This window comes from Stylophora pistillata, chromosome 13 (genome assembly GCF_964205215.1).
Source record: "Stylophora pistillata chromosome 13, jaStyPist1.2, whole genome shotgun sequence".
In the NCBI taxonomy this organism is placed as follows: Eukaryota; Metazoa; Cnidaria; class Anthozoa; order Scleractinia; family Pocilloporidae; genus Stylophora; species Stylophora pistillata.
In genome coordinates, this window is record NC_142531.1 from 553,179 (window position 1) to 579,628 (window position 26,450).

The 26,450-nt window shown below is 37.3% G+C and overlaps 4 protein-coding genes across 6 annotated transcripts; 2 read left to right on the forward strand and 2 right to left on the reverse strand.

The window, feature by feature from the left end:
• The first annotated feature begins 303 nt into the window (after positions 1 to 303).
• Positions 304 to 8,549, forward strand: LOC111339644 (uncharacterized). 2 transcript variants are annotated; one of them, XM_088742984.1, is made up of 10 exons: positions 304 to 474; positions 1,681 to 2,029; positions 3,086 to 3,166; positions 3,276 to 3,335; positions 3,817 to 3,861; positions 5,360 to 5,398; positions 5,525 to 5,593; positions 5,803 to 5,861; positions 6,156 to 6,255; positions 6,601 to 8,549. In XM_088742984.1, exons 2-10 carry the CDS (start codon positions 1,742 to 1,744, stop codon positions 7,240 to 7,242), a joined length of 1,383 nt encoding a protein of 460 aa, XP_088599110.1. In that variant the 5' UTR covers positions 304 to 474; positions 1,681 to 1,741; the 3' UTR covers positions 7,243 to 8,549. The 2 variants fall into 2 exon arrangements, with proteins under 2 accessions (XP_088599110.1, XP_022802083.2); XM_022946348.2 differs by having other exon boundaries at positions 309 to 474; positions 7,533 to 8,549.
• A 374-nt stretch (positions 8,550 to 8,923) lies between these two features.
• On the reverse strand, positions 8,924 to 12,339 carry LOC111339652 (uridylate-specific endoribonuclease B). 2 transcript variants are annotated; one of them, XM_022946356.2, is made up of 5 exons: positions 12,301 to 12,339; positions 11,383 to 11,576; positions 10,672 to 10,906; positions 9,981 to 10,128; positions 8,924 to 9,517 (listed from the first exon to the last, which is right to left on the reverse strand). In XM_022946356.2, exons 1-5 carry the CDS (start codon positions 12,312 to 12,314, stop codon positions 9,266 to 9,268), a joined length of 843 nt encoding a protein of 280 aa, XP_022802091.2. In that variant the 5' UTR covers positions 12,315 to 12,339; the 3' UTR covers positions 8,924 to 9,265. The 2 variants fall into 2 exon arrangements, with proteins under 2 accessions (XP_022802091.2, XP_088599113.1); XM_088742987.1 differs by lacking the exon at positions 12,301 to 12,339 and adding an exon at positions 11,821 to 11,849.
• Positions 12,340 to 12,381: 42 nt separating this feature from the next.
• Positions 12,382 to 19,742, forward strand: LOC111339648 (sister chromatid cohesion protein DCC1). The gene is made up of 13 exons (XM_022946352.2): positions 12,382 to 12,413; positions 12,512 to 12,670; positions 12,816 to 12,946; positions 14,478 to 14,515; positions 14,686 to 14,844; positions 15,251 to 15,341; positions 15,688 to 15,826; positions 16,215 to 16,276; positions 16,899 to 16,981; positions 17,343 to 17,420; positions 17,689 to 17,774; positions 18,113 to 18,175; positions 18,287 to 19,742. The coding sequence occupies exons 1-13, from the start codon at positions 12,397 to 12,399 to the stop codon at positions 18,393 to 18,395; spliced, it is 1,215 nt and encodes a 404-aa protein (XP_022802087.1). The 5' UTR covers positions 12,382 to 12,396; the 3' UTR covers positions 18,396 to 19,742.
• On the reverse strand, positions 18,898 to 26,137 carry LOC111339647 (ethanolaminephosphotransferase 1). Its single transcript, XM_022946351.2, has 9 exons — positions 25,929 to 26,137; positions 25,772 to 25,840; positions 23,954 to 24,183; positions 23,444 to 23,666; positions 23,035 to 23,143; positions 22,423 to 22,471; positions 22,039 to 22,219; positions 21,435 to 21,617; positions 18,898 to 20,884 (listed from the first exon to the last, which is right to left on the reverse strand). The coding sequence occupies exons 1-9, from the start codon at positions 26,064 to 26,066 to the stop codon at positions 20,831 to 20,833; spliced, it is 1,236 nt and encodes a 411-aa protein (XP_022802086.2). The 5' UTR covers positions 26,067 to 26,137; the 3' UTR covers positions 18,898 to 20,830.
• Positions 26,138 to 26,450: the final 313 nt, after the last annotated feature.

Here is a 26,450-nt window from a genome sequence, read left to right on the forward strand (position 1 = left end):
AAAAAAAAAAAAAAACCTCTTATCTTTTGTTTGGTTACAATGAATATATGGAGTTCATATATTTTGAACTGCGGTATTAAATACGTATGATGCACTATCCTTCTCAGTAGATAGCGCTATTTATGCGATAGCGAAAATCAGACCTGAAAAAAATCAGGCCTGTACGGGATTCGAACCACTGACCTCTGCGATACTAGTGCAGCGCTCTAAGTCTACGTACCACCTGTTACTTTCTCCCGCCACCAGTAAGTATACACTCCGCTGGTTAAGCTTTGTTTGTCTGTCGTCGCATACAGACGCTAATTACCTCATTGTTGAGCGCGAGTTAGGTGATATGATCTCGCCAGACCCTTGAGAGTAATTTTCAATATTTGCTATTTAACCCTTAATTGAATTTATTCCAGTGGGGTAATTTAGCTGAGTTGATTTACCAGTGTTGATACTTTTAAAGCAAGGAAAGAAAGTCATATGTGGGTGAGTTTTCTCTGATATATCGGTTATAATCACTTCACCTAGCAAGTTTGGGAGTTACCATATACTTCTGCTGTTCGCATTTTTGATTTGCCGGTCTTTAGACAATCACACGGCGGTAGATTTCGTCCTAACATGAAGCTTCCTGCTTCCAAGTATGTTTCGGTTGTTACTCAGTTTGAAACCTTATGTCTGAGGGTTAGCCAGCTTTCACAACTGAGATGCGACTTAGATGATGTTGCTTCCATCTGTTTATTTTATTTAAATAGTTTCATTTTCTTAATTTTTAAAATCATTTGTCTGGGTTTAAATGTGATATTGATTACGATTCAGCTAAATAGAGACAGTATATAGTCTAGCATCATTTTTTTATCACTTCACAATCAAACATCTTTTATTGCTATTTTTCAACGAAAATGTTTTATTTCATACAACATTGGTCTTGTTTGTATATTTAGACACTTTAAAAGATAGATTTCGGTCACGAAAGTACATTTTAGTGTTTTAAGACTTTTTAACCCATTATGGGTCATGATTGTATTATTGATTGTCATCTTTTAACGAAATAGTTCACATGTTTGAACTAGTCGATACAAAATTCTATGAAAAAATACTTGCCATTCCAGCAACTTCTGTTATGTTATATTTTAAGGGTCATTACCCGTTTAAGACCACCAGTTGGTTTTTTGATTGACGTTTTCTGTTGCAAAAAGTTATATTTCTACAAGAAAAACAAGGAAAAACAAGTCGATTCAATTTGAATTCTTGGTAATGTCCCTTTTTGATTTTAAAGCTAACTACAATCCTCATATCGTTAAGAAAGTCTGAATGATAGGCCCTAGTCAGACATTGTGATTCTCCTAACTTCTTAACAGGCCACACGAACGTAAGCTACGTTAAAATTGGGTCTAAAGGGCTGCAAAATAGGCCCATGAAGAAAGATGCACAAGCTTTAAACAAAGGAAAATCTCTTTCCTCCGCCTTGTGAAGTCCCTACCCAGCTTCAATTTCGCGATCAACCGCTCCATCAAATGAGCTGCAGCAAGCTCATTTAGGAGCTAAGCCACCAACATCTTGTATTAGATTCATCTGAAACAATTGTCCTGTGTTCCGCAAAATTTGCAACAATTGTCCTGTGATCAGCAATATCTAAAGCCTTTGGTCTGGAGATGTTTAAAATGTTTGTTTTTCGTTTTATTTTCCCCACAGGGTGAAATGTTTCATTGACATTAGACTACTGATGAAGGTCACGTGACAAATCTACTCCACGATGAGCTGTACGTTGGTTGTTTTTGTTACCTTCGTATATCTGGCGGTCCTTCTTAGGCCAGTTGAATCTGGTGGAAAATTTATGTTGAAAAAAAACACGGATGGAACATATCTTCTTGTACCAGCGCCTGCTAACGCCAGTACTGAATCGACTGTAGATCTTAACAACCTTCCTCCCATAGCTGTCGCGAGTAGTGCCCCTATGGAGGCCCCTGGGGTAAATTCTCAGTCTCCTCCCGTACCCGCGCAGCAAAATAGCCCTGCCACGCCGGCACCTGCAGAAGTTAAGGTTGGTCTGTCATCTCGTGTGCCCAATTGGAGCCCATGTTTTCTGCGGTTTGTTATGAAAAATACTTGGATCTAACCTGCTCAAGTATTTTGTAACTATTGGCAACTTATTCTGGCAGTTTCTTAGCAATGGATGTGCAAGATAAAATGGCATCGAGACAAACTATACAAAAACCATTTGATATCGTAGAATAGATCGTTCTTCAATCGGAAATAACGATTTCACATTTATGATGTTCCTATCACAATTTTATTTTTATTTGGAATGTTCTTTTAGTGTAATAATAATAATAATAAAGGCTATTTATACAGGGTAGCACGTACTAACCACAGGCTAATAAACTTGTGGCCCTGATTTAATTAACTAATTACAAGTTAAAAATAGAATAACACTTAAAATTATGAAAAAAAAAAAAAACCATGCGATTTTCATGTAAAACTCGATGACTAAATATGAAAATGGTGTAAGAATTGCTGGTCCCTAAAAACTTATTCCACAAGTTATGCTTAAAACAGGCTACAGAATCCACTTTCCTAGTAGATAAGGGTACATTATTCCAGAGTCTTGAAGCTGATACTGCAAATGTGCGTCCACCCTCGGTTTCTCTTTTATATTTAGGGCAAATAGCGTTGAAATTAGCTTACCGTGTATTCCGTGAATGACGTTTGTGATTAATTACTATGTGATCATCCAGGTATACGTTTATACATAATAGAGCATTTATCTATGTTACATTGTTCATAAAAAGGAATCCAGTGTAGCTTATTAAATAGTGTTACCGATGATGATTGGCGGTCTGCGTACAAGATAACTCGCACTGAGCGCTTTTGTAACTTTAAAACTCTATTTAATAACTCCCAAATAATTAGATTTAGCTAAATACTCTGACACTTAAATAAAGTTCATTCATTCATTCATTCACGTATTTAACAACCCCAGTCATTTTGGAAAACATCTGACAAACTTCTACCTTACGAGTTTTATTTTTCCAAGCAACACCACTGTCCTTCATATGAGATGATTACACTTTTGCTGATATTTTGCGTATTTTGTCAGCCACCAGCACAACCAGCTCCATCGTCAGCTTCTCCTGTTGGATGTATCAGTGGCTCCCAGTGTAAAGTGAAGGTTTCACAGGTTGGTGGTGAATTACTTATCGCTATCCGAGATCTGTGTTTTATTTGGCGGCTGTTGTTCAATACAGAATGGACGGCTCTCATTCTACTATTTTGTATTCCGTTTTTAGAATGTGATGACTCTTGCCCTGAAGGGAAAAGACGGGGCAAGTGGAAAACCTGGATCGAAGGTTTGCATTTTTAAAAGCTGTGAAGGCTGCTCACAGGTTGTCGATAACTTGGTCCTTAAAGTGTGCAGTTTTCGTCTCTCTCTTCTCCCAGACAATTCATGATATTATGAGACCGAATGATTCTTCTAGATTTAAATCATTTGCTTTATTGACAATTAAGTAATAGCTGTGGATATTCCTTGAAGATGCTTAAGGGTTACTTCCTTTTAGTTAACTTTTACTGGCCTTCATTATTCGAAATAACCAGGGAAGAGAATAGTTCACCCTGAATTAGTCCATGAAAAATCGTCGATACATCAGTGATGTATGACACACAGAAATCCTCTTGAACGAAATGTATCAGCCAAGTTTTTCGGCCCGTTAAGATTATATTTCTTTAAGTATGGGTCTCCGCTAGGGTGCCTTTCTCTCCCAACGTTCCGTGTGAGTTGTCCAACTACAGTTGCGTTTAGCCAAACTGATCGCGTGCTTTAAACTATAGGGAGCCCCGGGACGACCCGGACCTCCCGGACCGGCAGGGCCTAAGGTGAGTGGAAAGCATTGCGGACAGCATAACCATGATTACCTTTACTTTCACATACCTATAACAGTAAATAGTTTTCTAAAGCACGATAATTAAGGACGCAGTTCAATCGTAGAATTTTTCTTCTGGCGAACGCACTTTTGGGTGCAAGAATAAACAAACGACAATACAGTTTAGTAAAACACACGCTCAAATCCTCTTAGTCCCTCAGTGACGATGTTAAAACTGCTCATATTTAGTTAATTTATGTACAGATCAGAATTTGCCCAAATATGTCTTACAGGATATTTACTTCAAAGCTGTTATTCCCTGTGTGACCTATGCTATCTCAGTTTGGGGTAATTGCTCTACCCCTCTTCTACAATCATTGAACTGCATCCGTGCTAGAGCTTGTCGCATTATAAACAAAGCACAATCCATCGACCGTGATAGCACTACTCTGAAGGAGTTTAAGTGGCCACCAATTGATTATCTCTATAAGAGACACATTGTTTCGCTGATGTTTAAAGTATTGTGTGGCTTGGAACCACAACCAATTCTGGATCTCTTCACAATGAAAGTTAGTACTAGATCAACTAGTGTACCAAACCAGATGATCATCAAAAGGTCAATTCAGAGGCTGGTAGACTTTCCCTCCAATACAGAGGACCTCATATCACAGGTAACCCAGGCTCACTGTTGGTGTCACGTGCACATGTTTAAATAGAGGGAACATATAGGGTGAAGTTTAGGTCTGGAAATTTGCTTGAAAATGGAAATAAAAATCAATGAAACTTACCATGTGACGATTTGTTGCTGTCCTTAATATGTACACGAAGTTTCGGGAAAAATACTCTTGTTCACCTTTCCTTCATAGTAGAGTCTATGAAGGATAGGTGAACAAGAGTAATTTCCCGAAACTTCGTGTACGTATTAAGGACAACAACAAATCGTCACATGGTAAGTTTCATTGATTTTTATTTCGCATTTTCAAGCAAATTTCCAGACCTAAACTTCGCCCCATATGTTCTCTCTATTTAACCATGTGCACGTGACACAAACAATGAGCCTGGATTACCTGTGCTCATATTTGGAACTTTTAAAGAGCAAAGCTAAGCTTTCTGGAGTCAGTTTTAATTCTTTTGAGGATGTCTTTAGATAATTTTCGTTCAATATCCATAATTTTCGTTCCATGAGGAAGCTATCATGATGAGGAATAAGAACAGTGATCACTTTTATCATCAGATACTTCGTAGGCTAAATTGGGTATTTTATCTGTTAACTTATAAATTTTAAGATAGTTTTTTTTTTCTCTTTCAGATGAATTTTTAAATTTTTTAGCAGTATAAGATATATCATTTCTGTAGTGATTTGCAGGTCCACAGTACACTGACCTTCTTGGCTGCCAAATGTAGCCTGCATTACCAAATAAAATGATGATGATCTTTACTAAGTATAGCACAATACTGAACGTATTTTTTTGCTCATTTTTTCTTTTATGTTCGTTCGGAAATCATTTTAGGGGCCTAATGGTGAACCAGGTGTTTGTCCGCCGTCTCCGGTATGTTCCCGTGGTGCCATTTTCGTTTGTTTAGTTTTTGTTCTCTCTGTTCTTTGTAGCTGTTTTCACCTTTTAGGTTTTATTTCTATACCGCGCAATTTTGCTTCGACTAATCTTTTCCATCAGTTTCAGTGTTCTCCTGGCGTGATAGCCACACTTCAAAAAAAGATAATGCAGCTGGAAAAGATGTGCAAGGTACTTTATTTACACACGTTTATTAAGACCTAACCCGTCGATGCGTTGGGGACGTATAGCCAAACCCATAGTAATCACAACTAACAGAAAATCAGAGTTAAGGATTTTTGGGTTTACACATCAGTGAAGGAATAATCACTGATTAACAGTAAAGCTTCTGGGTGCTAAGATCCATCTACTGACATAACAACTACACTTATTACCGACAGAAGGGTGGCTCAGGCGGACCTGGTCAGCCGGACAAACCAAAGTGTGGCTTAGGAAGATGGTGGGTTTATGACGAATACAGTTCTTACATTTATCGATAGAAATAAGGTAAACTTTACTTAAGTTTAGCCTAAAGAGGTCTTCTTAACGTACATTTCTAGGGAAATTCTGAATACCTCTAAGTTATGTCCTAGATCAATCCTGTCTCCAGAGATGCCGGAACAGGATCTTCGAGAAACCCAAATACCTTGAATCAAAAAAAATTTCGGCACGAAAAGATTAAGAGTCTCCAGGTGGAGTCCTCTCTTGATAGACAACAAATCCATGAGTTAAACTAGCTGTGTGACAATTTTAGTGCCGATAATCCAGCGATCAATTGTCAGGAGATATACACAAAGGACCGTGGGGCTGTAAGTGGGGCCTATTGGATAAAGGGCATGTCAAAACCTTTTCAGGTTAGTGAAAGATAACACTTCAACTAGTCCATCTAGACCATGTATCTGGATTGTACAGTCAGTTTTTACAATCAGGAGGGAGGAACCTTTGACCGCGCTCAGGTGCAAACTAAGAAAGATCGTTCAGAAGACTTCAATCGTACAGTTAAGTATGATTTTCCTGAATGTCATAGCCGCATAGATCAGCCAATAATTGCTGAATTTTTTTCAGCCCACGAAGTGTGAATTACAAAACAGTGAATATCATTGAAGGAATGCACTTCTCTCGCCTAAGCACAGCGAGGTGGTCGGCTAATTATCGATTGTTCAGTTTTCTGTAGACTGTAAGTTGTATCTGAATTTCAGACCCACTGTGAGATTGAACCTATGGTGGTTCGTGGCTGGACTCTCGTTGCTCGGGTCCCGGGAAGTTCCAACGAGTTTTCTCCGGTCAGCAATACCTGGGCAACCGACAGCGTCATCAACGACGAAACTGCACCGGATACTAATACACAAAAAGTTATGAAAAATGTGGGTTGGGCTGATTTGCGCAGTAACATACTACGAGTCTGCTTCGATGGTCCGAATACTCATTGTGCAACATTCACGCACGATCGTAACATGTCTCTTGCAGAACTGTTTAATAATCAGTTCGGAGTGACTGTAGATGAGAGATACACAATGGATAACTTGTCACGCGTGTTTGGTAAGAGCTGCGACCTGAGGCGCATGGCAAAACAGTGGTGTGGCTTGAATACTGCCAGTGTATGCCACCCACAAGACATCAACCCAAATTTGAATCCGACCAATCATATTGCAAGGATTGGCTGCCTAGGTGACCTATTGAAGACCTGTGGGCCAAATGATTATGCGCTTGGCATCGGTGTAACAAGTTGTTATGATGGCTACGGATGTTCTAAAGTTGGGCCAATGACACCGAACTTGCATTACGCATGCGTACCGAGCTATGGCGCGTTTAATCAAACGTCATTTCTTTATGTGCTTTAAACTGAGAAGTTTTGTATTCTGTTTGTAACAAATGACATCTCCTCGTTGGCCGACGTTTGAGGTTTGCCCAGTTATTGCTGACGGAATGAAACCATCACTAGAAAATATCGTCTTTTGCATAGCCGAAGGTAAAGATCTTATATCAAAAATCGTCTACAAATTTGCAGGAAAATTGCCCGAGTTTTTTACGACAGGTAATTTGGCGAGGACATCGAAAGAGAGTAGGTTTGCCGACCTACACTTTGGATTTGTGATCGGATGAATAATGAACACTGTTCATTTACTTGCAGACTCATTGTGAAATGATTCGCGTGGAGCCAAAGGGAGACATTCTCAATCCAGACAAACCGGCCACAGCGCTGGGGGGCTGGACACTGGTAGCTCGAATTAACGGTGGCAAAGACGAATTTTCTCCCGTCAGTGATAATTGGGCAAATACCAAAACGTTCAATGCTGAAAGTTCGCCGGACACGACTCAAAAGACATCGATGAAAAACGAAGGCTGGTCCACAGTTCGCTGTAACAAGATACTGGTATGCTTATCAGGTCCCACAACAAGCTGTGCACCGTTTACTCACAATAAAAACATGTCTCTGACAGACCTTTTTAAAACACAGTTTGGTGTCGTTCCATCGGAGCAGTACACCTTCGCCACTCTTTTCAAAGCTTTTGGTAAAAGTTGCGACTTGTCTGTTCTTAGGCAAGGCTGGTGTGGGTTAAACTTAGCCAACACCTGTAATCCTCAAAAGGATAACCCTAACATCACTCCTGTCAAGACAACCCACATTGCCAGGATAGGCTGCATTGGTGACCAACAAGCTACGTGCTTTCCAGATGATTTTGCCTTTGGTGTCGGAGTCAGCTCGTGCAAGGATGGCTATGGTTGCTCAGCAGTCGGAAAATCAAAAAATCTTCATTATCGTTGTAATTATGTACATGGTACATTAATGGAGACTGCTTATCTTTATGTTCAGTAATTGTTATTTGCGCAAATTCCACGCGAGTTTCTGATGCGTGCGTGCCTTCCTGATACTTGCCTGACAAAGGGATACTGAGTTGGCGTGATACTAGTAAAATTCTGAGCTTTAGTCAATTCGCTTTTTTACTGTATCTCAGAGCTACCTCAACAGTTTTTGTAAAGATAGAGTAGTTACACAATAAGGAAAGGTTCTCGTTGGGTGTATATAACGTGTAATAAGCAGTCTTGAATTTCTCGTATTTTCCACTTTTATAAAGACTTGTACTGTTTCCTGTCGATGTCATATTATCTGTATGATTAAAACATGCAATAAAGTACTAAAAGAGTACCCATTGTGTAACTTTTCAATATCATGGCATCGTAGCGGAAGACAGGTAATGTGGTCTGACACACGTACGCCAAAAGGGAGAATGGTTTAATAGGACCTAAATATAGAGATTTGGCCACGCCTAAAATCGAAGCGCCAGTTGGGTAACAAACACATCCTTCACTCAAGTTCACCAGAAACCAGAAGGTTTGAGGGAGAAAAGTTACAAAAATGAACGAGGAAAAAGAGTTGACGAAGGATAAGCTGGTCCTACTTGCAATACTGAGGCTGCAGGTTTGAGACCACTGTGCAGAAGGGGTCCTAAGCACAAATCCTGACTGTTTTTCTGCATTTACCAACATTTGGAAGCTAGAGAACATTTGAAAGCTAGAATATGTATTAAGTTTTTTGTTTAATACCTTATCTCCTGGATACCAAATACAAATGAAAGATATAGAAACACGCTCTACATTTGTACTCCTAGTTATTTTACCATCAAAAGGTGATTTACAAGTACAGTTTGTTAAAAAAAATATGCCACTGAATTGCTTTAATAAAATTCTTGGAATATATTATAGATTGTTACAATTGCTATAAAATTAGACCCTTAAAATTTTCCCACAATTATTATTTGTAACAGAATTGTTGAACATTGAATATTGTGCCACAATTTTTTGATACACTTATTTCAAATTGATTAAATTCATAGCAACCAAGTAATGCAAGTGTCAGTATTGTCAACATTGTGGATAACAGCTTCCCATATATGGTCCCATGTGATGTGCTTTGATGGTAACATCATAATCATCAATCTCCACTTGCACATCTTTTCCTTCTCCTGCTAAGTAACAGACAGTGTACAATGCCATCTCGAATTCAGGACTGGTGCCAATGAAACTACTGCCAATTGGCTTCACATCACCCTTCCAATTAAACTGAATTGTGATTAGCTGGTTTTTACTCTGCTCTTCACTGCTAACGTGTCGCTTCTATTGAAATGAAGAAACAATGCATAAACCTGTTGGTCCTGACTGTAAACACTGTCAGTCAAGTCTGTGCTCTTGTTCTCAGGGGTGAGTCTCACTGAGATTCCATAGAAATAAGTGACACTAGAGGGTAGCACTAAGTGATGAGTGGCACCACTACACCCCCTTGTTTAGCCTTCAGTACTTTGTCCAGTTTCCATGACAGTTTGCTGTTACCCATTTCTATTCTAGGGTGGACAAAGAGGGAATAAAGTGCCTTGCCCATTAACACAACTCTACAATATAGTGAGGGGTTAAACTGAGCCCTCTTGACATGGAGTTCAAATAGAAAATGGAAAAGAAGGAAAGAAATAAAAGTTAAAAAAAAAAGAACCATGACACAAAGAGGTGGGGCCTAAGGATGCATGTGAAGCATTCAATTCAAATAACGTCTCACATCTTAAAAAGATCTCATTGCCATGCTTACCCTCCGACTGGGGAAAAACCCTTTGTAGTCAACAAAGCCTCGTTTCTCTTGTAAGTAGAACTGTATCCAGTTGTGGAATCCAATCACCTCTGCCTTGTTTCTCGTCTCACCCACAAAGACATGCTCAAATCCAGAAGAGTCTAATTCCCTACAAGCAATTTTCCATTTTACACCTGTCTGTTAACTTGATTGAGAAACTCTGGTCTTCTCACCTTTTCCACAGAAATCATAGAGCCACCATTATCACTAAATTCATAATTTTCTTTGAAATGTCACCATAGGCACCCACATAACTAAGGTCTCATAAATTTATGTTAGTTTTTCAAGAGGTGCTTTCATAAGTTTAATGAAAGTACTTTCCTCCTTTTACAATGCACAAATGCCTGAAAAGGATTACATCAATGCAAAATGCTGATCAAACCAACCATCTGGTAGCACAAATACACAGCTAAAGCAGGCTCTGTCATCTTATAACCCTACAGGGTAATAAGGGAGGTTCCCTGCAACCATGAAACACCCTCTTTGTTCAGGAACATTTGGAATTAATTACAGTAAAATATCCTGGCATGCCCCCAGATTTCAGTGAGATGTTTCTGTAAGTTCCCTTTCCAAGAACATCCTGCATAAATTATGTCCAAATTATTAACATTACAACACAAGTAAACTCTAAGATACAACTTTTCTCACACACCTTACTCCCTTTGTTCTTCGGAACAACTGAAACCAAATCTTGTAAAGCTGCCTTTTAAATTGTCCTCTATCTTTTGGCATGAGATTCTTGGAAGCCAAGAATTCATGGGCAATTTTCATTGGCTTAGTTTCCATAATAGCATCAATGAAACACTGGTTTTCTTTAATTTCATGTTCTGTTACTACTTCTCCCTGTCCACCTTCACTTTCATAGTTGTCCAGTAAAGCTATGAATCCTGAGGGAAAACAGACAAAAGTTTCACTTTTTGGCTATAAAATATTAGCCTAACTTATGACCTATTGCTGTAGAAACTTCCTCCAATTTCTGTAACATAAAGCCACCTGGAGCACAGCTACTCCTGTTGTATTGAATACCAGTTTATCACTAAGAAAACCCCATTAATCACTTTTCCCGACAGTTTAGTCATTGATACCCTGACACCTAATAATAAGAAAGAAGGAAAGATGATATATGTCTATGCTAAAAACTGGACGTGTCATCAAGTAACCCAACATGCCAACATCTTTTTTGCACTAGTTTGACTGGTTGTTGCTGATGTAAAATTATGAACTTGTCCAACTTTGAAACTTTTAAGACAAGTCACATAGAGGAAAATAGTCAAGCTTGCAAATTGACCTGAAAGTTTTTTTTAACAAACTCAATTAACCCATGACAGAAAAGGAACCATAATTTGGAATTATGAGCTCTTACTCTTAAATGTGATACGCTGGAAAACTTCTGGTTTAACAAAAGTAAAGAGAGGATCCCTGGCACGATCATCGCGTGAATGGTAGTGGGTTCTGCCTTGTGGATCAATTTTGTAATCAATTCCTGGTTCAAGACGATTTTCATCAGCATCCCATAATCTCTGGCATAACGGAGATAGCTCGGGATGAGGGTTAAAGCTGTGATTGAAGGAAATTATAAAACAGATAAAACATGATATAAAAAAAAATTGCAACAGCCATTAAAAAAATCATACGAGATAATTTGAGGAATTAGCATTTTAATTCTGAGACAAAAGTAACTATGGAGAGTCATTTTCTTTACACGCGATGAATTGAATCTTTACTTGATGTCGTTTTTTTTGAAGGATGCACTGTGATTCAATGAGATGTAAATAAGTGGCCCTGTATTATGTAGTTATACCTTTTTCTATCCATCTCCAATTACATGTACCTTGCCTATGTAGGTTCTTACACGGGTCAAAGCGGTAAGCATCTAATTAATACAGCTCACGTACAACCTATAAACTCTTAACATCCACGGGAAAACATGTAAAGCGTCAAAAAAACTTGAAGTCAATCTTTTTCCAAAGTACATAAGTTTTCCCTTTTTAGTAGTAAGTAACAACTCTTTCATCAAAATCTTTCAGAAAATATCCGATGGAATAATCTAGAAAAATTCCTGCAAGGTATTAATAGTAGCTAAGGTTCCACCCTAAGTTTAGTCGAAAGCCACGTACGCATCAAAAGTTTGAAATTTAAAAAAGATTTAGCTACATGAATTTCTCTCATGTCTCGTAAAGCATTACACTACTTCACTATTAAATTGACAAGGTATGTTGTACCAAAGAATTTCGCGCATCAAGGAAAATAGGCATCAATTAAATGCAGAAGTTATACTCACCTTCGTGAAGCCATGTTTAAAAGTTTGAAAGCGAGAGACTGGGACGTGCCTCGTATTCGTGCATTTGGAAAAAAAAAACCCGGGAAAACCTTCAAGATGGCGGGAGCAACACGGTGAGAAAAAAACAATCGAGTTGCTATTGTTTCCACCACAATTTCCCAGCTCTTTCAAGCGCACACTCTCTTACTCACCCTTTCATAATCTACCTTAGAACTCTCGAAGAAGTCAACGTAGTGGCTGATGCTGCAGGCCTCGTCAACAGAATAGGACCTGTACAAGTGCTACTTTTCTCTTCTACCTGCAACGCTAACAAATATAAACTTTTAGAGCTTCCACCAGGATTACTGGACACCCTTCAAGTTGGAAATAGGTATGAAATTTGTTTATTTTACTTGGGAATTTGGTTTCATGAGTTAGATGAACCACAATTCGACAGCGTACCCTTGTTTTTGTTACTTGAAGTGTCTTGGATTTTTTTTTATGTATCGATGATGTGTTGGTGTGAATATCCACAGTGTAGCTATCAGAGGTGACAAGGAAGATGATGCTGTCCTGTGTACAGATAAAGTAACATTTGACTTGCGATTAGCTGATACATCCAACTCTCTTCTTTTAGTTCCTCAATGCAACTTTTCCACGGATGAAGGTATCTTTTGAAGTATTTTGGGTCTTGGGGAAGGTTGGGGTATGTGACAGTGACCCTGGTGAAAAGACATCAGTATCCCTACCCACTGAGACCAGACCTCAGATCAAACGCCCCCACCCCCAAGGAAAGAAAGGTGAAGCTATCAAAAGCTCAGGGAAAAAACCTGCATTTAAACGGAAAAAATTTTAAATCTTTGTCCTCCAAGTTTGTATGTATGCAGCTTTGAATATAATTATTAGTACAACACTAAATTTTGTTCATCAGAAAGTAGTACCCTGCATTTCATTATGGCTCATGATCAAGACATGGGTGGATCAAACCACTCTTGCCTTTCTCACACCTTTCCCCATCTTGGAAGTTCCATATGAAGAACTAGTACCCAGTTTCTCTTTTACCCCAGCACCCCATGTGGGGATAGAACCCAAAGTCAAAATAAGTCAAAGGAACCACCCCCAAGGGACAGATTGTTGTTCAAAAGTGACTTAATGCCCCTGTATCCCTTACTCTTCCCCAGACCCAAGAGATGGGGGTTTCAATTGACTAGTGCATTATTTCATCACTTCATCACTTAGCTTATCAAAACACAAATCCATTGCATACTTGGAATTCATTTTGTATAGGTAATCACGTGATATCAAGTGCAATTTGGAATAAATAAGCACAATTTTTTCAAAGACTAACAAAATTGCGTGAGCCCATAGGGCAAGTGCAATTTGTGGTCTTTGAAAGAATTCACAAGTGCTTATTTATTCCGAATTGCACGAGAAAAATCATGTGATTTTGTATTAATAATATATATGAAAAAATACAAGGTAGCTTATCGTAATTATGCAGAAGAAAAGCACGCGTATCACATTCAAAAATAATTTATTCAAACCCTACAATTGACATTGTGCATTTGGTCAAAACAACCGCTTACAATCAAAACAATAAGATAAAATGAAATTTTCACATCTTAAAGGTGCAAAAAAGTTCAAAGTCTAGCCAAACAGTTCAAAGAATTGTTCAGTGAGTTTGGTATTTCTGTGAGTTTCTTTGATTATTGACCAATCAGAATGTGTGGTTTGTTACTTTCTTTGCACTAAATTAACCCTCATCTGCTCTGAATTAACTCTCTTCTGCACTGAATTACCTGAAAACTGCATTTATCTTAACCAATCAGAACTGAGTAATTTTTTCATGTATATTATTATACATGAAATAATGATGGAGAACCCTATTTTTACATTTTTGAAATTAAGTGTGCAATGTGAAATATGTGATTTACTGGTTCTGGTAAATAACACTAGAAATGCTTATTCCCTAGTGGACTGAAATGGTCAGTTTGGACAGTGTGGACATATTGAATGAAAAATTTGATTTCTGCTGTTTCAGAGTCTTTTTGTTTGTTAAGTATTTTGATTTAAATATTTGATATTTAATTTTTTCAAACAATTATTGTTTGGTAAATTTGGATTGGTCCTTATGGCCTATTTTGGCTTTACTTTTTTCATTTGATTCTTTGTTTATTTATGCATTTATGCATTTGCAGAATTTAAGGAAGAAGGTTCTCCATTGGTTCTTCGAGAGGTGAGTGAGTCATGTTCATAAGGTACAGGTAGGGAAAACAAATATTGAGTTTTAAATCCATGATGGAACAACCCAGAATATCCACTTCAGAAGTAATGAGTCATTATTGGAAAGCTTACTCTTAATGTAGGATTTTCACAATGTAATAAGTTATTTCATCTGTTTTACAGGTGGCCAGTTCTCACACAAAATATTTTGAAGTCAAACAGTGTAGGCCACGTTTAGAAAGGCTTCAACGTCTGCTTGCTGCAAATTTGTATAAAGGAACAGAAAATGAAGAGGATCCTAATAATGAGACAGAAGGCAATATTACAAGCAAGAAGAATATGGTGTGTTACTTATGAAATGATTGATAGGGGAGTTTGAGTTAATTTTGGTTTCAAATTCTCAAAGCTAAAACTGTAGGTAGTATATTCATATAACAATGGGAATTTATATTTACATCTAGGTCTTGGAAGTGAAAGTTTTAGGTGAAATGCGGACAAAAAAAGTGTATTTGAGGTTAATTCTGTAATTTGTGGATAAAAAAAGTTTCTTTGAGATCAATTCTGTAATTTGTAGATGTATGTAAGACATACAATGGCCCATCTTTCTTCCTTGAAAAGTTCTTTGAGATCAACTTTGTAAGTTGTAGATGCATGCGAGACAATCCCTGTTGTAGATGTGTCCTTGTAAGTTAATTGAAATACCTGTAAATTATGAATTTCCTGAACTGTTTTTTCTTCAATTTTCCAGTACACTTCTGTAGACCTACTCTCTTTAGTGCAAGCAAGTGAATCTGAACTGAATGAAGGATTAAGGAATATTGGAGCTATAAAAATCAATGGTGGGTTTAAACTGTTGAAATAACTCTTGACACCCTGCAACAATTGCAAGAGATAACTACAATTTGGAGTATGGCAGCCAACTTGCAAGAAATGTATTGCAAGGGCAGAAAGGCTTGTTACTGAGACCACTGATGTGGTTAAAATAGAAAATTTATCATCTAAATTCTTAGCAATGAAAGAGTCTTAAATTTGGGTTTTCAAGGTAATTGTCAATTTTTCAGACATTAACATCTGTTATCTTCAAGGAGTTTAACCAGTCTGGAGACCCTATTTAATGGAAAGAGGACTCTATTTCTTGGTTGAAATATATTGTCCTTACCAAGTTAGCAATATTATTCTTTGAAGGGTACTGGCGGCTGCTTGATGCTGATTACAAAGAAAAAGTTGTGGTAAGGATTTTGACTTTACTTGAAGAGATGGACTGGAGTTACAAAGCAGTGCCAATGAAGGAATGCTGTGACATATTGGAGGAACTTGAACCAAGGTTTGTTAGAAAACATCAATAAGGTAATAATGTAGTTCAGTTCCTTTAAGATTTGATTAATCCAGATTTGGTTGGAAAGTGTATGCCATTGGATATCAAGGTTTACAGTCTGTCTACTTGTATATCATCTACTTAGTTTGTATCTTGAGTGGTCCACTGAATTAAGAAACCATCTAAAACCCTGTGCAGTAGATAGCAGAGTCCACTAGTTGTCAGTCCTGAATTACCACCCACAAAATTAATATGCTAAGCTAACAGATCCCAACTGAATATAGATCTGTCTTTTGAGGAGCCCTTCCACTTGGAAAAAGAGAGTCAAGTCAATTACATGGACAAACTGTTTCACAGAATATTCCAATTTTCTTAAACTGGAATAATTTCTTTGTAGAATCATTCTTGAGCACTGTCTCAATTGTTATGGTGAAGTAACAAGTATGGACACTGACTCAGGTGAGTTTCTTATCATGTTTTTACTTTTTTATTTCTAACAATGATAATTTTTCATTGTTACAAGTCATGTATGATTTGTCTTGAAGCTTCTCTGTGTTCATGTAATTTTACTTTAAAGAATATTGTATCAGGGATGTGACAGCTTAGGGCTCTGGAAGCTGGCCTTTTGATTATGATGTTTGGAATTGAGTCCCAGCCAGGTCTTTTATGTTCGGTTCACGGACGAGACCCTTTATTCTCACAGTGTTCCTCTCTACTCAGGAGTAGAAATGGGTACTAGCAAACTGTCCTTGGAACATGACATGTTGAATTGGGGGGGGGGGGGGGGGAAGTAGGATGAAAGGAAAGGAGATTGTTTTCAATGAACTTGTATCTTTGTAGCAGGAGTAGGAATACTTCTGGTTATTTTGTATGTGGACACCAGGATTAACTCCAGCAGTAAGAGCCTGAAGGTTCACAATTCTTAATGTAACCTATACTCTGATATGCTGAGAAGGACAGGTCCCTATGTTGTTGTTCATAGTAAGCCAAGAGGACTGGTGAGCAGTGGTCAGAGCCAAATTAAATGATTTTTTGTTGGTTTTAAATTATATTTGCTTGCAATCTGCCATTTCACTTTTAGATGACAATGCCATTCACTTTAGACTGTCCGAAGACAAAATTTGTAGATTTTATGCAGAGTATCTCCTAAGACAAGCTGGGAAGGTAAAAAGATAATATATTTCTAACAAGATACAAAACAATAACCATTTTTGCAATGCCCATAAAATTATTGGTGCATGTTTAATAAGTTATTTCTTCATGATATGGAGATGCATGTGTTTGATCAGGTGGGGTTGTAATCCTTTCTGGCAGTAACCATTCTGCAGCTTATGATTTCTTAGTATCTCTGAAAAGGAAATAAGTATTATGAACTGATCTGAGCTAACATGCTTGACCATTTCAGGATTGCAGTAACTGTAATCTATGTGTAACTAGCTGAGAAAGATTGATAACCTTTGCATCTCTATCAGTTTGAAAGAAGTATTCTTATATTCTATCATTACGGCTCTTCTCTCTTCCTCAGTTCAATTACAATGAATTTATGGATTCCTGGTGCCAAAGTGTCCCAGAAGGAATGACCACAAAGTCTGAACACTTATCTGTAAGTATTTGAACAAATGTACAAACTTGTTAATAGCTTACAAGCTATTTATGTACCACAAGGTCTCATGGCTAGAGCAGAAAAACACAAAATAAGGATCAAAAAAGAAGAATCTAAAAAAAGGCCAAAGTCAGTGAAGCTCAAGTCAAAGGACATGAAAAATGAGATGAATAGGAGTGAACATGTTTTGACTTGGGTAGATATCAACAATATCTCAAAATATGTGTTAACATTCCAGTAGTGGAGATCAGATGTATTTTGTTTTCAGGGCATTGCATTGATGGACCTGAAAAGTCTCCCACCAGTCATATGGCATTTTCCTGCTTCTAAGCTGTCAAATGATCCTGAATTACGGTGAGGTGACTCCGCACCAGGGGATATTTTAACTTCTAAGATCCAATACTTAATTCTACTTGCTATATATTTCTTTGAGAGTGTGATGTTTTATTGAGATTAAATCCTCCGGCTGATAGGTTTGTTCATTCATTGTGTTCAACTTGTTACAAGTGAAGCAACACCAAGAGACCCAAAAAATGAAGCTGTGAATATTGTTTGTGAATACAAGATTGTATTCTAATTGTTCCTGATAAATTGAGGTACAAGAAATTAATGAAATAAATCTATTTGTTATTAAAAGAGTTTCTTGATCAAGGCTGGGGTCAGCAACATTTAAGTTACTGTTTACCTTTCAGGTTTGGTGAACTTTTTAAAGTGCAAGCCAAATGGTCATTTGATGAAATACAGCCTTATTTAAGGTTAGTTTTCAATTTAAGGTGTGGGGATATGTTGCAGACACATGCTTGTAAAATCTGGCAAATTCTTTGTCATATCAACTAAATGTTTTTATTTCATTTTTCATTGTTTAGAGACTTAGTGGCACCTGGACTGTCTCTCAATGCTCTCCTTATGAAGTACTCAAGGTCCTCAATAGATGCTTCTGGTGTCAAACTCTATAACTCAAAAAAGCCCATCTGAGCAAATTCATACGCAACCTAGTAGTTGAAGCAACAAGCTTCCACAAAATCCACAAACGATTGCAGTTGTAACAATGGAAACTAACGACACCAGCAAAGGGAATATCACACTTTAACAGCTGGTACTGTTATTGATGACTCTGATGAATTGAAAGCCCTGGTTGATGAAAAACTCAATCAGTTTAGTCATAATGTTACACAACCCTCATTACTTTTCTTCAAGCTTAACACTCTTGACTTCTGAAGATGTGCTCAATGCAAACATTGCAATTGAAGTTGAATATTTTATAAGAATAGAATTGTTAATTTATTTTTTTTAATGAGGACAGTCTACTGAGAACTGTAGTTAGGCCACTTTTGAACTGAAGGGTTAACTAATAGGGCTAAAGATATTCTTATGGGTGTGATTGATGTGTTGCAGACACAGCAAAAAGAAAAGTTTACTTCAAGGCATTATCAATAGTCACCCAATAAATTAATCATGAAAAGTGAACACATGGAAGTTAGACCTTGATGAAGAACATTTATTACCACTCACAGCTTTAACCAAAACTTTGCTTTATATCAACAAAATAACCAAATTGCACATCTTACAATATCCTGTAGGTTTTTCAAATGCAAAGATTATGATCATAAGCAGAACTGCACTTAGTAACAATTACCAGTAGCACATAGAAAATTTAAAAATTTATTTTTTCAAAGACCACAAATTGCACTCGCCCAGAACTCTTATTGAAACAACTTACAGCAGATTTCATGAGGATAAGTGTAATTGAGAGGGTCTAAGGGACCATGAAAGTGAATTTTAAGGTTGCTCTCCATTTGCCGAGTCTGGCCATACTGAAAGATATGATTTTTGCCTATGTTAAATTACACACCTTGTAATTATTGGGTGTGCTGTTCTCTGCCAGAATCAAGTTGGAGATGAATGTATATGACTGTCAGCCTATGCAGATGACTCAAAGGACAAGGTCATGTCCAGAACCAGTTTAGCCAATTCTCAGATCAGATCCATTCCATTCAAGAAGTAGACAGTCAACCAAATGGAGAGCAGCTTAAGAATAATGCAGTAATTCCAAAAGAACTAAATAACTTTGGAAAAAAGACAAGTTGCTTTTGTTCATATTACCTTGTGTCATTGCACATCAATGTTTTCTTATTTTCAAATGAAAATAATAGAGGTAATTATAGGTAATTACCCAATAAACTACTTACACCCAGTTCTATTTCAAAATTTTCATACTTTTTACAGAAGTTGTTAAATAAACTTATAATCTGGTTTAAAGAAAAATTGAAACAGCAATAATAATTTGCCCTTTAATAAATTGATGGCCAAGATGAGAACTAGTACTCGTGTGTGTCTGTTGGACATATGTTGTTGTTCATTTGCTGTTCATTAATTGTTTAAGCAGGTTGATTAATTGGCAGCTGTAATAGCTGATAAGGACCTGCTGTCCTAACCCACCCATCCCACCTCTGGGGAGGGACATCCATCACACAGTAATCTCGTGTGTGGGAAATTAAAGTCTCCTGGCCCAACCCTGCAGGAGACGGGACCTATGTTACTTGGGTCTCTAAAATTTCACCATGCTTTGGAAATAATTTTCCCTTAAAATAACTATTTGAATATTTCCTGCTAGAAATAGTTCGATGTTTAGCACCCTGTTCTGTTCTGTTCTGTTCAAGCATTTTGTAAGCAAATGAATGATTCAATAATTGAAAGCTTTTTGCTGCCTTTGAAATGTCACAATCCCACTGGGTAACAAATACCTGTATCAGGATTTGAAGGGAATGTCCTTTACAGGTTTACATGAAAGCAATGAGAAAAAGTGCAAGAAACATGAAACAAGAACCTTGAGTTTGTTCTTAGGAAAAATTTAACAGAACAATCTGTTGATCTACTTCTACTGCTTCTGTCTACGTGGCTCTTTAACCTGGATTTGTCAAGACATGCAAGGTACAATCTGCGACAAAATAGTTGACACATTGCCATCCAGATCACCATACCCTGGAACACCATACCAACTATATTTCAGGCTAATAGCCTTACTTACCCACCCACCCCCTCCCCTAATATCAAATTGGGAAGGTGAGGTATTGTAGCAAACTGCAGTTCATTTTACATTTCTAATATTTCCTTAAAAGTGGCAGTGTGAATATTATGTGTCAATCACTTTGTTGGGGATTGTAGCTTCTAATGTTAACTTGTCTGTGTTAAGATCCCTACATTAGGAATATTATAAATATTTTGAACTACCTCATGTTGTCACAAGATTTTTTACAGTTAAACAAAGTAGTATAATTCAGCTTTAATCAAGCTGAGAATAAAAATCTACCAAGTTGTTGCAGGGAAAATGCAAGACTCTGAGAGAAGACACAATCAGATAATTTTTTTAGTATAATAAGGTGGTAGTTCTTCATTCCAATTTGTTTCATTCATTTTGTGAGAGAGAAACAGCTGATGTTGAGGTGATTGCACAGTTCACGAACCTAAAGTAAAAAAAAAAACAATACTGCTGGGTAAACTAATGAAAGTGATTACACTTTATGAAGTAAAATACATCACTCAATACCAGTCAGTAAAATGGTTTGGATGCAACACAGAAATATTAAAGAGCACGATGAATTTAGATGAGGGTAAAGACTGAAGGACACATGAAAAGTCCATTTTTTTGAAATTATTTACCATCTCATTAATTTCACAATGTTACTGGTATTTTCATTCCTGGTAATCATTTAGAGTCATCTAAAAAGAAAGATTTTCCTCATGCAAGGAAAACTCTCTGAGGAAAGTGAAACATTTACAAGGCTTTAATTGACCACTTCCAAAATGGCTGCTGGATTAATATTCTTTTGTTTAAATTCAAATTAGCTTTTCTGGCCTCGCTTGAGATAATGTATTCTTTTGAATTTTGTACTGGAGAACGAGGCCAGAAAGACTAATTTAAATTTAAACAAAAGAATATTAATCCAGCAGTCATTTATGAAAGTGGTCTATTCCTCAAGTATTAATAACTCAGCTTTGGCCACTACCACTCACCAAGACAATTCCATAATGTAGGTGACACAAAGCTACAACTGCAGTGTAGACAACCAGAATTCCAACCTCCATGTCAACTGATTTGGTAAATGGTACAATGAGTGTCAAGGCAAACAGAGGAAATAACATGGCATTGATAGCTTGGCATCTCTGACTGGTCATTGTACTCACAATCAGTCGGCACTAAAATTGACAGTGTAAATTAAAAATGGGTATTTTAAAAAACTAAAATATCATAGGATTAATAGTGTTACTGAGACAGAGGAGGAAGGGGTGAAAAGCCATGTTCAAAAAATGTGTATTTAACCTTTACTGTCACTTTGAGCCTCAAAACTTCCGTATATTAATATCTCCACTTATTAATAAAGTTTGTATTGGGTGATAAATGAAAAGGGCTAGAGATCAAATACACTGTGGGACTTGCACCATCACTAGGCAGGGGAGAAGGACATGGGGTTGAAAAGGGCATGTAGTGGGTGTATACCACCAACTTGGACCTCTCAATTGATTCTGGGCCAGGTATGCCAAATATTAGGCCAGCAAATCTCTCACTTCTGGAAAAGAAGCATAACAATTTTCAACTACAACAAGTGAAGTATCTTACCGTCACATTAGAGAAGACAATTCCAGTAGCTGTAAAAAATAGGCGTGGTTGAATTTCAAGGATGTTGGCAGGAGAAAAAATGGCCCATGCGTAGAAGAGGAAAATCATCAGAGAGAATGACAAAAGAGGGAGGAGTCCTTCAAATAATGAAAGACCTCGGTCTGTCTTAGAAACGTGAGCCCTGTGGAAAAATAAACATGGTTTTAAGTGACAAATTTCATAAGCTTGCTCAACTCAGTAGCATGTGATAGCTCAACATGTGAGTTAAAGATAAAATAGACAAGGGAATACCTTTTTTCTAATTTATTTAGCAATTTTGATGATTTGGGGCATGGTTTTACATCATGTGATCAAAAAGTGCTTTTACAGTAAAAATGTACTTACTGGTACATATTGTACAATGTCATTGCCACAGTGAGTACAATTGATGATCCTGGATGACAAACAAATAACTCATGTTTAGTTTTCATCTGTTGCCCAGGTTAAAACATTTTAGTAACAGGGTACAGAAGAGGTTTATTTTAGGGTGCTTCTAACCTTCTCTTTTACAAGGAAAAGTGATACCTTATAGTAATGAAAAAAACAAGCATACCCTCCTTTACTAGTAAAAAACCCCTTCCCACTAAAAAAATATCTCCTGAAATCCTGTGCAATAAATCACCTCAGACTAGTTGAAAAAAATCTGGCAGTGTACCTCCAAGCATGTTAACAAAATTTGGTAACAATAACATCACAATAAATTTTTGGGTCATACAACTAATGTGAAGTGACCTTTGTTAGCTTTAACAAAGAAGTTGAAAGAAAACTACTGATTCAGAAATTATTACACCATAAAACTTAGTAGCACCTATTCTGTATTCTATAGACATGCATTTTATTCAGGGTTTATATCTTATTAATACCAAAGGTCTACTTCAAAGGCTCTCATCAAAGCCAGAGGTATGATTCTACCTGCAATGTTTTACTATTTATTATCAATTACAGACAAATACATACCATAAACTGTGAAACGGAATACAAAGCATAAAGGGAAACCTTCTATTATTTCAAATTTCCACATGTCTACTCCATAATAAAATGTTAGGAGATACACAAATGAAATAGCCTAAGAGAAGTAAAAATGAAAGTAGTTGTTAATTTTCAGTTAACATTGAAGTCCAGTGTTCACTGCTAATGATTAAGTAAAGCTACTTTACATAAGAACCATCAACATGTTAAGAGTATGCTTCATTATAAGCTTTTACTGAAAAAAAAAAAAAAAAAAAATCTTAAAGAGTGCAGTCCCTCCCCCCCCCCCCTCCATCACCTACAACTTGCCATCAGGGGTGTGGCATAGATATAATTTTTCTCTCAGTGATGCCCAGATTCCTCTAACTTAACACCCACAGCATTGCAAAAAACTTACTATTTGACTGGCATCGTAAGTCCATGGTAAGAATAATGTCCCAGTATTGTACTTTTCCCAGTGAGCCACATAAAATCCAAGCAAACAGGCCAACATCAGTTGATAGAGTTCCCACAGAGTGACACTGTGAGGGCCATGACCAAAGAGTGAAAACAAACTTATGGGAATAAGAAATGCTGCTGAACTGTCCAGACCATGGTCAAACAATTCACCCAGAGGAGAACTGAAAATTAAGGAAATAATATTGATGATATAATTAAAGAATGATATATAAGTGAACAATACTGTCCTGAGATGGACATACCAGATGACAATCACATGCACTGTATTTCATACATACAAAAAGATATTTGTAATAGTTGATTTTGGAAAATTCCAGTGCTATCTATCGATAATTCCTAAAGATCTCAAATATTAAAAAATTATCTCCATAAGGATCTAAACAAAGGTCAGTTTTCTTATTTTCAGTTGGTTCTCTGTTTGTGTATGTTGTAGGGATTTTTCATTCACCTGCTGTTAGTTCTCCGAGCCTGTTTACCATCACAACCATCTAGAGTGTGAGCTCCAAAGTGTAACACAGCAAAGACAAGCCACCATACTGATGGGATTTGTTTACTCCTGTCCTTTTCACCAGCTGCTGTAAAGTGGGGGTCGTAATAACAAGTCACAGCATAGATCATAAACAGGAAAGACCAGCCACTGAATGTGAGCACATTTGGTGCTAGCCACCTGGGAAAAAGCTGAGACAAAAAAACAACACCACAGTCACCCCAAGTATAGTAATGTGTAGACAAATCCCCATTATGTTATGTCTACAGTTTCTGTTACAATTACGAGGGGAGTTCAGAAAAATGTTTCATTTAGATGCAATATTTAGTCGCAATGGTAACAATCCAATGAGAAAGTTAAATGTTCTATGGGCTCACATCATTGAAATTGGGTCATCTGAGACCAGTCATTCTGTTGAATTGCTACTTCTCTATTTCAACAGGAGACTAACTAAGTTACCCTGCTGGCAGAGGCGTTTATTTGTTAACTTCCCCTATGGTCCACGTAAAAATAAAGTCTCCCCGCATGCGACTGGGAATTATCCAAGTTTGTGGATAATCTGATTTGCAAGACCAGCCAGAACCTGTTTTAAACACGTTTTTATGCACACGCACCCTATTTAGCTATATAGCAAGACCAAGTGTGAGCCCACAATCATGGTTATGGCATCTTTCAAGTTGAAAGTTGGCCGAGTACTACTGGGAGCTAACTTGTTTCTAAGTAACAGGCCGCGCATGCTCGAAGAAGATTTAACAGGCCGAGCGTAGAGGAATTTATTTTTATGTGGACCATACGGGAAGTTAACAAATAAATGCCACTGCCAGCCGGGTATAATTAAGTTTACCTAGTAAATAGACCTTTCACACTCAGTGTATCACGCATTTGTCATTATCAGAGAGTTTTGCAGAGATTTTATGATTAGTTTCTTCAAATGTCAGTCTCACCCACCCTCTGGTCAACTTGCCCAAAGTCTTTTCATCAACGTCTGAACATGTCTCTTGACTTTTTTTCACATTTAACCCAAGAGAGTGGGCAAGTTGTCGAGAAAAGCTGATGAATTGACAAAGGGTATAGGCACATTTACTTAACCTGTGGATGAGTTGTCAGTAGCCATGTTGACAAGTAGCAACAGTGACTGTAATTCATAACTGGAATATTGACACAGAGCAAAATACTCAAACATCATGTGTGAAAAGTTGCCTAAATATACTTGAAAATTTCAGCATCAACTCAAGATCTCTACTGGCAGTACCCATTTAAAATATTGACTGCAGTTTATTTCTAGGGACATGATCCATCACATTTTATTATGACTTCAAAAAATGTCTGCCAGTGATAACCAAACTTAAAGTGAGCAAGGAAACAATGAGATTAAAAACATTTCTTATCTAACCAAAAAAGAAATAACCAAGGTTTATAAAAGATAATCATTTCTTTAAAAACAGTCACTAGACTTAAAAGCAGCTGACAGGTTAGTAAACATCCCTGAGCAGCCCCAGTAGGATCAACTGTGCAAACATACCACTCCCCCAGGTCATGGCAAAGATTAGCATGAGTGCCATCGTATTTTGCTAGTTACAGAATTGACTAGACTTTTTTTTTTTTACCACTATTCTGAGTTCAGCTATTTCTTGTTAAAAACAGATGCAAACTTTGAGCTCTTAAAACGTGCTGATTTGTCATTTATGTTTACCGGCGTGAAATAAGGGAGCTGTATTTCATGCTTGCTCGAGCAAAAGTCTCACGGAAAAACACTTTAGTCCACAATCCAATGCCTACCTCAACGACGAAATTCCAAAATGGATGAGTTATGTAATTTGAAAGAGGTGAAGTATCTTCTGATTTGTACTAAATTAAGGAGAGATCAAAAAGTTATGAGATTGCAACAGATTTACAATAGCTACCGATCAACAAGCCTACATCAAAAGGGAGTTACCTTATATTTGTCAAAGCCCCTCAGCTCTTCTTCTCCAAGATAAATACCCTTCATTCTATCTAAATCTGTAGTATGCAATCTATGAAACGAAGGAGACTTTTCCTTTGAGGAGGACAGATCTTTCGAATCCGGAGGCATTTTCACTTGCCCGAGGGCTAGGTTATTTTGAGGAAAGTGCTACTTGATTCGTTGGACACTGGGACCTAGCACCACATCACGCCGATCACACCGATCACACCACATTGAGCGCAAGCCTGCGCAAGCCTAAATACGCGCGTGAACACGCGTGTTTCCCTTGGGTCCAGAAATTTCCACTTCGTCCCTCATTTCGCCCTCTAATTTTAACCTTAAACAAAAGGAAATTATTTTCAATATTTTGGACGCTTTCACATGCGAAGCCTTACGAAAAATATTCGTTTCATCGCGTTTAATGAACGCTTCAGATTATGGTAAAATTTACAAAGTTCTTTTAAACTGAGCCCGCAATACAGATTGACACAGCAGAAATACCAAAACAGGAAG